The sequence below is a fragment of the Catharus ustulatus genome, chromosome 15, assembly GCF_009819885.2.
Source record: "Catharus ustulatus isolate bCatUst1 chromosome 15, bCatUst1.pri.v2, whole genome shotgun sequence".
NCBI classification, from domain to species: domain Eukaryota; kingdom Metazoa; phylum Chordata; class Aves; order Passeriformes; family Turdidae; genus Catharus; species Catharus ustulatus.
In genome coordinates this window covers 15,231,295-15,245,151 of record NC_046235.1, presented here as the reverse complement: position 1 = coordinate 15,245,151, position 13,857 = coordinate 15,231,295, and the positions used below count along the sequence as shown (strand labels likewise).

The 13,857-nt window shown below is 40.6% G+C and overlaps 1 protein-coding gene across 8 annotated transcripts in view; it reads left to right on the top strand.

Moving 5' to 3' along the window:
• EBF1 (EBF transcription factor 1) overlaps positions 1–13,857 on the top strand; it is a 267,950-nt gene that overhangs the window by 230,440 nt on the left and 23,653 nt on the right. For all 8 annotated transcript variants that reach the window (XM_033073409.2, XM_033073406.2, XM_033073405.2 and 5 more), the window contains exon 11: positions 8,405–8,493. In XM_033073409.2, the coding sequence (XP_032929300.1) occupies positions 8,405–8,493 (89 nt within the window). The remainder of the gene's footprint in view (positions 1–8,404; positions 8,494–13,857) is intronic.

Sequence of the window (13,857 nt, the reverse complement as noted above, 5' to 3'; positions counted from 1 at the left end):
GTGTGGTTTTCCATAATTTATAAGTTACCTAGGACAGGAATTGAGGGGATGTTAGTTTGATCCTGCATCTTTAACCAAGCTTTAATAAGGTTTCTTTAACTACTGAGCCTAACTCTTAGATCTCCCCTGCTGTAAGCCATAAGTTGCTTGTAGGCTTGTTCTAGAGAGTAATAAGTATTGTTGTTTAGCAATTGTGTTGTTGAAATTCAGCTCCACTATGTCTGACAGTATTTATCTAAAATACTTTCCCTGGTGCATGCTCAAGTTCCAGTAAACCGTGTCTTATTGTGCGACCTTTTCATTTTCCAGTGAAAAGGGATCAGCTCGTCAGATAAAAGCTACAAGCTGAAGTACAGGAAAAATGCGTGCTCAGAAAATCCGAGCATGATTGAAAACAAGATGTGTTAAATCAATGCAGTTTATCGCCTGCCTATTCCTGGCGATTGCTGTTCTAAGCTCATTCTGAGCACACACTAGATGATAAAAGTATAGTGTCACAGTGCTCACTGGGGTGTGAGGCCAGGGAAACATGTTTATCAGACAGGCTGGGATGATTTTTTATTTTTTTTTTACCCTTGATAACATTTGTTGTCAACATTTTTGCAGAAAAGAAACCCCAAACCCTGAACAATTATAGAAACAGGTGATGCATCTGCTGCTGAAATCAGAGACTACTGAAGGGTCTCAAATTATACATTTCTATTTAAATGTTACAAGCTAGAAAACAACAAACTCAACTGTTTCAGTGTTAAAAAATGTGCTGCATCATCCAGGGTATACCCAAAATGTTCCTTTTGCTTTTGGGTGAGTAGCCTTGCTGCAATTTCATGTAGACAAGTCAAAGCTAATATTTAGAAATGAAGGTGTGTGGAAACTATTGTTTTCTCAAGGGATTTAACATTAGTTATGGAGAGGGATTAAAGACCTAAATTAAACCTCACAGCAGGTCAGCCCCTTCCAAGAGCACCACACCTATAATATTCATTACAGCTAGGCATAATTCATCTAATTTTTATGATTCAACTCCACTTGTATTTCCCTGTGAATCTCATTTTCAGAGATTTTGGATGTGATAGTTGGTGTTTTTCCAATTTTCTCTCTTGAAGATTCTTTTTTGCTCTGACCATAGTGCACTTGTGTGTCAGAAGTCTACAATTCTGAGAAACAGCCAAATTTAGGCTAAGAAGCTTCTGATATGAATTCACACAGGACACTGAGCTTTTCATTTATGCATCCCCTGGTAATAATTATGTTTTTTAATAATCTGAAGAGATGATGAGAAATAACAAGGTTAAAAGTGAGAGAGGCAATACTCAAAAGGAAATATTTCTGCATACAAACAAGTTTCAACAATGGTTTTCAATCCTGTCTACCCCAAAGGAGTTTGTGAAGGGTGAAAAAAGAAAAAAACTTCCTGTATGTTACCCAGAATTATCCCTAGGAAAATTTTAAAGGTGTCTGCACCTACACTGTGGAATTTGAGAAGTGTGTGCAAAGTAAAAAATGCTGAAAATATGCAGAATACAGAATGAAAGGAAAGGTTACATGAGGTGACAGTTTAGCATCTCCCACATTCTGTATGGAACATCTCTGCATCTGTTTCTGAGCCAACAGTTTAAAAATAAATGCGTGTCTTTATTTTTAAAATGTTTTAAAGTAGGTCTAAATATAGATCTTATAACTAACCTTACTCACCCATTATCTTAAATCTTGGCTTGGATGCATTTCTGTGCTTGTGTTTATGTGTGCACATATATTTATTTAATTAAATGTAAGGACAAACCATTGAGAACCAGCCCTTTTCAGTGAATTATTTCCTGCATGCACTCATGAACCTCCAGAATGTGTCTGAAATACTGGGAAAAATTCACATGTGAATGCTGTTTATCCCCTTTTTATAATGACTGCCAAAGTTGCATCAATTAACCTGGATGGCCAGACGAAGTAGCCAACATGCATAAATTTCCTTCTGGCCCTCTGTGTGCACATCCCCAGTGAATTCCACCAGCCTGTTGTGAAATTGGGATGTTTAAATTCCAGTGCCTGAAACTGGATTCTGTTTCAGACTCCCTTAAGGCCAAATCCTCCCCATTAGACAAGAGGTCAGTGCAGTCAGAGGAAGAAGAAACTGTGAAGCTCACAAATTGTTTGACTATTTTTTTCCCCCCAAGCCAGATTGCAGGTGGCTACGAGTGAACTTTCAGAGCTGATGTGTTTGGAGAAACCAACACACAATTCCTGCTAGACAGATCTCATAATTGCATTCTGTAACTTCCATAAAAATATGGATCTCAAGACAGGCATTCCTTGCATCTTCAGCACCACTGGCTGCAGAGTGAGCTGGCTGAGAAGGGAATTGCTCCTCTGGTTCAAAATGCCTGGAAAAAGATTGTTTTCAGGAAGAAAATATCATGCTGTCTATCATGTCTGTAAGAACACTGATGAACCTGGTGGAGCTGCCTCAAACACTGGCCTGTTGCATCTTTAGTTCAAGAGCAGCCCCTGGGAAGCTCAGGAGAACTCTGTGTTAGGTTCATCATTTGACTCAGCTCTGCATTTTCCTCCTTGCTTGGCACAAGCACGTGGTGTCTGTTGGGGCATTAAATGTAGGAATTACATTTCAGAAAGGTCCATTTAGAAATGGAGATTCAATGCACAGAGGCATGTTTAAGTCCCACAAAAACAAGGAAATTCTGGGTTAACACTGGAAGATCCTTTCTAGCCCAGACCTTTCTGTGCAGGCTCTCACTGTCCCACCCACTTCCTTTTTCCACTGCTTGTGGGAATAAACACCCCAGGGAAAGTCAGTGGAAAGAAAACTTTAGAAAAAGCAAGACAAATTCACAACAACAACCAATAGCTCAAATGCCTGCATGTTTTCATTTAAGGAGCTTTAATTAGCAAAGGAAAAGTCTTTGCAGGGAGATTTGCAGAACGGACTTTTTCTCATTTGATGATGGGGTTTTGAAGTGGGGTTTTTTTCACTGTGTGTATAGAGCAGGCAGCAAGAGGCCACTGTGCATAAGAGCTGTTGGGTTTGGTGTCAAAATGTTCCTTTGAAACACCATCCATTGGCACTGCTGTACTGCAGGGCCTTAGGGAGGCATTTTAGGACCTGGAGTTTGACTTTATTTTGTTCTGTGCTGTCCTGTTCCCATCTTCTGCATCAATGTTTTATTTTGTTAGGGTCAGGGCCTTGCAGAAAAAGTCTTTTGTGGCTGTGAGGTGTTGACACACAAAACTTGGTGTGTCTTGGCCACAGAGTCACCTTCCATTTATATTCTGATGAAGTTTCTCCCATTAGACAGGAAAAAAATACCCAAAACAACTGTGTAGACCCCAAAAGCCCCACCTCTTTGACACTGCAGTTCAGGACCTGTCACCAGCTCTCTAATTTTGTTGTAGAGCCAAATTTACGAAATAAATTTGTGAAGAGACAGAGGAAGAGTCTAAAGCATCTTCTTCCATTCCACTGTTCAGTGACTCCATGGGAGCAAACACTGGGGGATATTTAATTCCCACGTGCAGCCTTTCCCTGAGTATTTCATTAAAACAATCAAGAGCAGATTTCTCCTCTGAGATAGGGACAGTCAGACCTGTGGGTTTGAGGCAATTTTTTTTGTAGCCTTCAGCCCTTATTTTTGGGTTATTTGAGCCCTCAGAGTCCCTTCCCTGTCCTTGCAGCCTTTCCACTGGAAAAGCAGATGGGAAGTTCATAGGTCTAAGTGCTGCTTTCTCATTGGTTTTGGGTCAAACAGAATGAAAAAGAAACAAGGGCTGAAAAATAAAAGGAGTAAATGAAACCATGAATGCATGGGAAACAAATTAACTGGATATGTTTTACATTCTGAAATATTTCCATAATGCTTCTATGTAGTGTGTGTTTATTTTTCTTTGAATAATAATGTTAAAATGTGTCTAATTCAATTACTCTCTGCATTTGCTGAATGAGTTTTCCTTGGTGAAGGGCTCTCCTACACTACCCCAAGCTACGAATTCCATATGATATTTGAACAGGTCCTTTTAATTGCTGATATTAAGTGTCCATCATTCTGCTGTGAGCTGGCAGCATGGCCAGGGAAACAAATTCCTCTCTCAGATACATCAGACAGTCATTCAATTAACAACCAAAGCTTTATTGACACAGTAGGAATTCATTATGTGAAATATTAAAAAAAGCCCTCCACTGACTAGTTTTCAAAAAAAAAAAAAAAAAGGACTTTTAAAGATGGTGGATTATCTGCATGTGGTTATTAAAATTATTTGTGCAGAATTTGAAATTATGGTTATGATGGAAACATTTTTTCTCAGAGGCATAAGCAGCATTTTTGTTGAAAAATAAGTTGGACTTTGAAAAGATGACTATAATGTATACATCCCTATTTCCACAGACACTGTGCATTTTCTTGATTAAAAGCCTTAGATTTTATGAGTTATGGCTTTAGACTTGCTGCATAAAGAGCTTCATGGCTTATTCTGTTAGAGTCTAATTTGAAAGAAAGTTCTTCCTCAAGGGTTTAAGAAGTAATTCATAAAATGGTAAGAATAATAAATATTGTGCCTTAACTCATACACTAGGAGAGATAGACAGATTTTGTACACCTGGGTGTAATTTTAGTTAATTCACACAAGAGACAGGCTGAAAGTTTATTGTTTGGAAGGAGAAAAATGGCTTAAACCTTGTATTTGCAAAAATGATTATATTAGCTTAAATGAAAATGCTACTCTATTAATGGCTTCAATAAGCTTTGCATTTGGAAAAGTATTTTAATAAAAAGTTACCTGAAGTTTACTGCAACTTAAAATATGTAAGTGAGGGAAAAGTACTTACCCTGATTTATATGTCTTTTGGAGGTGTAATTATTGGCTTTTTACTCACCTATGTAAAACAATGTACTTTTGTAAATGGATTTCTGGCCACTTTACTCCTTTTTTTTTTTTTTTTCCCCACATAAAAAATAAGCACTGTCAATCAAAGAATTTTAAGGTTTATTTCCTCTTTAGAAATGATTGATAGCCTTTTAGATTTACAAGTTGACAAGTTAAAGGGTTCTATTGGTATAATTATGTACTAAATTCACAGTCTTTCAATTTAAATGTCCTTTTAAAACCACAAGATTATCATACCTGTATTTTGAAAAGTGGGCCAGTCAGTTTGGGTTGGTATACAAATTGCTTCCATTAGCCTTGGGACCTATTTGAATTTAGTACAGTTTTTTAAAGTTAGTAGTACTTTCAATGGTACTTTTAAAATATAAGGTAATGGGAATGCATTTTAAGTACCATATGTGTTAGCTTGTTTTTAATGTAGGGATGTCAAGAACACAAATAGAGAGTTTGTATTTCTGATTGATTCTTTTTTTCCAATCATGGAAAGAAGACTGTTATTTGAATTAAAGGACTGGGAAATGCCTTTTTGGGGATGGACTTCAGCAGCAGAAACCAGCCACACGTACTGGGGCAGAGGAAAACCTTGCAGGGAGTGGAGTCTGACCTTGTAGCAGCTCTTTGCAGTGCCTGGAGATGAGAATATTCCCTTTTCTTTGGAGTTTTCCTCCTCCTGACACACAACAGGGCTGGTTTAATGCTGAGGATGGGGTTAAATATGTGAACAGATCTCTCCCATTGATAGAGATTACATTTAATTACATTTGGGTTGTAAATGAACAAGGAATGGAGGGCTGAAATGGTCCAATCTGTGGTCAGATGTCCAGGAAGCTAAAGATTTTTTTTTTAAAATTTTTATTTTATTTTATCTCAGATTGAAAGGTTGAAGGGCTTTAGACTAATGAGTGGTATTTAAAAATAACAATTTAGGACCCAATTCTGCAGGTTGCTGTGTGCAGCCTCTCGCCACCACTAAAGTCAAGCTGAAGCTGTTTGAGGCAGAAAGTTTTCACTATCTCTCACAGTATGCTTGATGCTTGTGAGATTGGACCATAAAATTAACATTTTTTTTTTTGCCATTTAGTTCAGAAAATACTCAGAGGAAATACTCTGTGGATTTCAAATGTGTTGAACGTGTAGGAAGATATGAGAAAATGACTGCTAACTCTGGGGGGATTTCAGAACTGGCCTCCATTTATAATATTGCAGAATTTAGTAACTACTTTCCCAAAGGATCTAAAGGGAAAATGGCCATAAACTAGACTGAATTAGAGGAGAAACACATTTGACAGAACCACGCTAAAATCTTCGAACATATTTGCAAAAGAAATGTAAATTTGGACTGTAGGGTTTTAGTTTTTTTGTTAATCTTCTCAGAGAACAACTATTTTTCATAATAAATGTAAATAGCAGTAAATTAATTTATTTGTAAAAGGCTTAAACTAAGCAGCCTTGTGAGTAAACTCAGAGGTAAGGAAACCAGGGGGTTCCAAACCAAAGTACTGTGATATTTTCTGCAAAAATCTCCACAGCACAGAGGTCAGTGTGGGCCAGGGTGGGAAAGGAAATGTAGGAAAAAAAGGCCCAACCATCCCAAAATCAAACATGGCCCAAGCAAGGGAAAAACCTTATGCTCACTCCATCCATATAGTGACCTGCATATAAATAAAAGATCACATTGAGATATTCCTGATGAAGGGAAATGCCTGAAAAAACCCCAGACAGACAAGGAGGCTGGAGGGATGTCATTACCTCCGGGATGGTAAAAAGCTCAAAATGTAAAATCCTGAAGGATTTCCAGTCTGATGTCACCATAACACTGTAGGACTAATTTCAGGAAGAGGTCAGAAGGTTCTTTTCTGATATTACAGGAATGTTGAGGACCAGGCTGGTCTGGATCCTTCAACACCACCTTCCTCTGCCCCAGGTTGCAGCAACATTGCTGGATTTGCTTGTGGAGATGGGATGTGCCAAAGGTCCAGGAGGAAATAAAAATGGGACCCTTTGCTTGCCAGCTGGATAATCTGCTGTATGAACATGATTTGAAAATAACAGTAATTTAAAGGGATTGCTTTGAGGGCTTGTTATTAATTAAAAACAAGCCAGGGATTAGAAACTGGTTTTGTGATAACATGAAGATTTTTAGGAGTATGAGAAAAAGTTCTCCTCAGTTAAAACTTGAAAATATGGACAGGTTATGGCATGTTGAGGTTGGGAGATGGAGTTTAATGCTAAATCTTTTTGCAGTGTTCAAATATCATAGTTCTAAACACATAATGACTAATAAGATCTTCATAAAGGTATATGATTTATTCATAAATTAGTAAGACTTTGTGTGAGAAATAATATTTTTTGTATTAATAAGCTAAGAAAAGAGAAGATAAACTTTAAAGTGACTCAAAAATAAAAAATGATAGCACTTTTTCCTCCACAAAAGAAAAAAAAGGCTGAAAATATAAAAATCCACATTCAAATTGTCGGGTTTTTTCCATTTAACTTAAAAAATTTGAACAAATTGCTGTGGAATATTCCCACATCTCTATTGGCATGGGAGAGTCAAGATGTGCTGTTGTTTAGAGATGCTCAAGAATACTTGACTGTTCCAGTTCACCAAAGCACTTAGGAAATTCTAAGCACATGTTGAAGTCTCACTAACATCTGAGTTTTAAAGTGATCATATGACTGGAAATATAGCTGGAAGGTCATTCAGTGCAGTCCCCTGTAATTATAGGCAATCATATAAAAAACATAATATGCTCGAATTTGCTTTGCTGAAAGCAAATGGGTTTAAGTATGTGCTTACAGATAAGCATGTGCTTAAAGGCTTGACACAATCAGAGCCTCCATTAATGCAGACAGACCAGCATTTTCATGAAGATTAAAGTGTTCCACTTTCACCATTTCTCACCTCCATTTTATCGGACAAGGACTAGGGAAAGATGAACTAAAACATTAATGTTGTTTTGTTTTTAATTATTAAGTCTCCTGGATCAGTTTAGTGCTGATTGGAGCCCAAGCTGCTGAAGTCAGTGTTGATGAGTTAAAAATAAAACCTCTGCCAAGACAATTGTCTGTATTTCACAACAAAATTATTTGTGAACATTGCATATGGAGCATATTAAAAGTATAATGAAATTTGGAACACGAAAGGCACTGGAATAGTAACTACTTCTGTTTTCCAATCACCTTCATAATGTGAAAAACCCAACATGAAACAGGAGTACTTATCAAATTGATTTCATTGTGCTTTTCAGAGATAAAAATTGCTTCCTGTTTGGAAGATGTTTGCGACACCCCCAGATCTTGCAGCAGCTTTGCTGGAGGAGCTGAAGTGGGAGGGTTTGGATTGAGGTAAAAGGACCAACCTCAACCAGAGCTTGGACCAAGACTGCAGTCAGTGCTGAGTTCAGTCAGGGGGTTTTGCTGTGGTCCTGCTGTGGTGTCGTGGTGCCTTTGCCTGTTGTCACCTGAGCCCGTGCTCTGTGTCACCTCACGCTGTTGTTTGTTGTTGTTCCAGCTCTGAACGAACCCACCATTGACTATGGTTTCCAAAGGTTACAGAAGGTTATCCCCCGGCACCCCGGTGACCCCGAACGCTTGCCAAAGGTCAGCACAAAGTTTATTGTTTTATTAAATATGGTAAAGATGGTTACTGCGTGGTTTTGTCTGAAATGCAAGGCTCTGTGAATATGATGGTCCTGGTTTGGCATGACCAAGAAAGCCCAATCAGCAGCTGGAGCCTTAGGAGAATTCTGTTACCTTCTCAGTCACAGCCAACTCAAACAGCTCTTGGCTTTCTTAAATGCAAATATTTCTCTGTCTTCTAAAATATGTAACAATGAACATCTTTTTTAGTTACCATTTTGGGACCTGAGCAGTGTTTTCATACAATAATGATGCTCTTTGGTATCGGTGGCACTTTGCCAGCCTAATTTTGAGAACTTCACCATTGATAAAATCAAGTTAATTGGATGTGACTCCATTGCTGCATCATGTGTTGGTTTAGGGTAATAATGATTATATACTGTTTTATTTCAGGATTGCTGATTTAATTAGAGCATTGTGTACTGAACTGATGTTTGTTCCCATGAAAATGAGTGAGGTTTTCTGTTGATTTCTGTCAAGTAAAAGCTGGGGGAAAGACAGCTTTGTTCAGATAGGTTTCTTGTACTGGGAAAACACTGGGATTGCACTCAGATCTGGTTTTGCTACCTGGCAAGAATTTGCAGTGACTTTTGTGGTACACTGGAGTAAGAGGTGGGGACTGAAGTGTTGCTCATGTGCCCAGGAGCTCTGAGCAGTGGTGATGATCTGGAGTCACTGGCTGTGGCCAGCAGCCACCACGTGTTTTATCTGCTCTTACTGAGGGATCCAGGGAGCCAGACACTCCCTGTGGAAAAGAAAATGTGAATTTGCCAACCTGAGACACAGACTAATGAATTGTTCAGTGGAAGTACATCCAGTATGGACTTTGTGACTGGGCAATACTTGTGGCCTTTCTTCTGTAGCTCCCTGAGCTGTCCACAGGCTTTCATCAGAGATTGTTGTAGGCTTTGATTAGTTGCATTTCTGAAGTGTTTGAAAGGTGAAAAAATTTCCTGAACGGTGGAATTAATTTGTTTAATTCCTTGAAAATTCAGTATGTGACTTTTTTTTTTTACAGGCTTGTTCTGTCTTTTATCTTTGCCTAGGAAGGCTGCAGGCTGTGGTTTTGGGGTCGCTGAGGTGTTGTCCTTCCCTCTTTCCACCAGACAAACATGCTGTCCTGGAGAGTAACATTCACCATTGGCTCTGCTCACCCTCTCAAGCTGTCCCTTCCCTAACATTTGGACAGACTTGCAGCAGGACACAGCTTTCATGTTTCACTCCAGAGGTGCAACCCTTTCCAAAGAAAGAGAGCATCCTTCTGTAGGGGCTTTCTTTTCACCTCTATCCTGCCTCTGCTGCCAAATGTGCTTCCAGAGAAAAATAGTTTCTCAGAAAAGAAGCAGCCAGCCTTCACTATGCACCAGGCATTTACAAGGACCAAAAGAAATGCTGCAAAACTTCCCTAAACCCAACAGTGCAGTTGGCTAGGAGATCAGGAAATTGAAGTGAAAAAAAAGCAGGGCTATTCCAAATTGTGTTATGTGGCCAGGAGTTGTGGTGCTTCACCAACTTCCACAGGAATTGGGCTCCTGTTTGAGTCCTGAGGCACTGAGGGGTCCCTCTGTGCTGGTGTGGGGATGTGGGGATGCAGCCTCCAGGCAGAGCACCCTCCTCTTTCCCATTTGGTCTCAGTCAGGCAGAATAAAGCTTCTCCTAGCTCCATATCCTGACTCTGAAATTCAGCAGGTATTTATGGATAAGGTATGAGAGTGAGGGTTAGCACTGAGTCATCTGTCCCCTCCTATTCCCTCTTGGCTTCATGTGTTTCTTTGGAGTACCTTTTAAACCGATTTTTCAAGTCTTTAAATCAAGGGAAATTGTGGTTGTGTCTGCAGAGGTAAGATGTGATGGCCTTAAAAAAAAAGGTTACTTAAGGGTTGGACAAACTCAGTGAAGAAACTGGTAACACTGTGCAAGCTTAGAGGGAAACAGGATGAAGAGAAGACCTTTTATTTTTATTGTCTTTGGGTAATTCCTTCTGTGCAAGCTTGAAGGTTGGACCTCAAGTTCAAGTCTCATTATTATGCCACGCACAGAGGCTGGATGCAGCAGGGGTTGGCACATGTCGACTTCTGTATTTGAGGCACTGATGGTTCAATTCCCAGCATCACTGGCTGGCTCCAGGATCATCATCAAGGACGCCCTGAGCCTCTGTGCTGGTGAGCACTGCACAGTGCTCTTCCCCATGTCATTAAACCAGGAAGGGCTTTGGCACTATTCCACTACAGACAATTCTCAGTGGCTACTCAGAGGAGTGTTGGAAGCCATATGGCTCCCACAGTGGAACCACGGGCAGAGAGGGCAAATGTTTGAGAGAAACAGCAGAGAGGAGAGGAGAGCAGTGCTCAGAGCTCTCAAAATCCTTCTCTCCATTTCCCCCTTTGTCCTGACAGCACATCATCACTTTATGTTCGTGAAAAAACTTGTGCCTTTGCATTAAATAAATAAAACAAATCATATTTTGCTAATTGCTGCTAGGGTTCATGGCCATTATTCCATTGAAACATTACTGATGAATTAGAGATCTTCCCAGAGGTAGAAGTGGTTATCATTTTTTGTTCATAAGGGCATGCTGCCCTTCCAATGGACCATCAAGAGCATTCTGCTCCGTGACTTATCCCTGCAGTCAAGGAGAATTGTTGAGGCCATCAAGTGTTAGCACATGCTCTGCCCTCCAGAGTGAGGAGTTAATAGCATTTCTAAAACCACTGAGGCTCTTTGAGAAGTTTGGTCTCCACAAGTTTAGAACCAGTGTTTTCAGAAGTGCTCAGTATTTATGCTCAGGATTAATTTTTTGAAATGTTCCAACTGTCTGCTGGGAGTAGGCAAAGAAAAAAAATAAACAAGTTTTAAAAAATAATTTCTCCTTCCCAGTGCTCCAACAGGGACATTCCAGTAGAGAATGCCCTCCCACAGTGAGGAGAATGGGAGCACCTGGAAATGAGGGTCTTTGGACTGCTGGATTGACAGCTGATGTGCCTAAAGCAGAAATGCAATATATAGTATCTGGAGAAAAGAGAGGGAGCTGATGTTGGCAGCTGAGTTATGGAGCCAGCCTAAGCCAGAATCCTGCTCCCTTCTTGTCCAGAGCAGGTCAGGGAAGGCAGCCAGTGGAAGGAGAGGTGCTTGTCTGTGCAGACACCCCCACACCCACCAGGAGGAGAGACAAGAGGTGATGGGATTAGCACCCAAAGCTTGGAGGGAGATCAAGTCCCAGGAGTGTGCTGGGCAGTGTAGTCTTTCCTTTCCAATACAGACCGGGTCAGATCAGAGGAAACAGGAGATCTCTGGGGATGAGAGAAAAGGAACACTGTGATGCTAAGGTTGGGAATGGTGTCTCTGCCCTGCAGGACAGTCTGTGGAGAGCCTGTGTGGAGCTGGGAGCAGCCCTGCCCGTGTGTGTGCCCCATTTCCATCTCCAGTTTGCACACAGATGCACTCGTGCTGTTGGTTCCTGTGCACATAAACTGCACTGGAGATCACTGAAGGGCTCAGATCACAACAACATGTTGAGTCTATTAAGGTTCATTCATGTAACTACCCTGCAATCCTTAAAATAAATCCCTGGCAGACACGTTGCAATTCTGCAATTTTGTTAAAACTCCACAGCTAGAGCTGTAAAACAGCTTCAGCTGTGAGCTAGATTTGAAACACATCCATCCTAAATGATTTAATAACAACGATTCCTCTTTATATGCAATTTCCTAGATTTTATTTGCCATTTTCACCACTCCTACAACTCATCACTTGTATTTAGATTAAGCAGAAGATTGTTCAGTGAGTGTTTGAGAAGCGAGTCATTGCATCAACCCCCTCTGTGATCTGACGTCCTCTCCCTCCCAGCCTGTTCCCTCCGTGCTCTCTGGGAGACCCTTATCCCTCCTGAAAGGGACCTTTACTTCTGGTTTCTCTTCATGTAGATGAAAGTGGAGCTTCTCTCTCTAGTGCACAGGGGCCTCCCTGCTGAGCTGAGAGCACAGGTAACCAGAATCCTGCTTGCCTTCAGCTCCTTTTCTCTGGTCAGTCATTAACCCCCCCAAGACATCACCCACCTCCTCGTTTAGGACACTAATAGAAGACATGTGCTTATTAGGAATCAGATGCTGGTAAAAGCAGTTGTCTTTTTCCATATGAAATCCCACAGATCTGCCCTTTATCCATTGTGACATGGGTATTGTTTATATTGCAAATAAAGGTTGTCTCTGAACGTGGGTGGTTGGCCCAGGCTTGCTAGCAGAGGTTAAAATAGCAATGAAGACAATGCAGCTCGGGTTTGCTGCTTCAGACAGACCCAATGGAAATCCCAGAAAGGATTGCCATCTACTAACTCAACATATACTCTATTTTAACCTAGATTAGTAATTTTCAGATAAGAAAACACTCTTTTCTTTATTTTTTCCCCCCCATACAGTGTAAGTAGATAATCATTAGAAAAACTTCTGTACTAAGTGTGGGCAGGAACGGGGGGCATGTACAAAGGAGTTATTGGAGTTCATCTGTACAGCAAGGAGATCATGGGATGTGCTTGGAGGGTTCTAGATTTTAATGTAAAATTTGCAGGAATGTGAGACCAGTGTTAAGGTTGGTATTGAACCCTCAGCAGCTCAGGGTTTTGAAGTTTCCTAAAAATTTGAATGCTTGACTGGATTGGAGGAGATTGTTGAGAGGGTCTGATATTTTGTTTATCCTATAGAAAATATTCAATGAGAGAGCATCAAAGCTTCTGAGATGGCGAGGTACCTGTGAAAGTGTCACCCTTGTGGGGTGGTGGATGTCAGAGGGGGTCTGGGGATGTGCAGAGTCTGAAAGGACAGAGCAAAGGGACAGAGGCACCGCTCACTGAAGGGCAGAGCCAGCACACGGGGCTGGCAAGGAGCCCTTTCCTTCCTGAAGGTCAGCAGTGTGCACACACATTTCACTGAGCTTTCTTTATAACTGGGTCAGCATTTACTCAGCAAATGATTAGAGCAGATGGTGTAATTTAGAATCTATGACAAAACTTTTAATAGATCAGGGCTAACATGATGACAAGGAGCTCCGTGCCATTCTCCACTCCCGCTCTCTGCTTTGCCTTGGGGTAAAAATCCTGCCTGGGACTGGATTTTCTAGTCTGCACATTCCATCTGAGCCACTCCAACCACTTGTTTGAGCATCCTGTAGGAGGGATTCCTACATTTCTCCGTTCCTGTGTCCTCATCCTTGTTGGTTTTAAATACAACAATTAACTGAGGGTGACAGGAAGACACCAAACAGGTAAACACAGTCCTTTCCAGGAGCAGGTTTTGAAGGAAAAAGCCACAGTTTGAAGAAAGTAACAAAGGC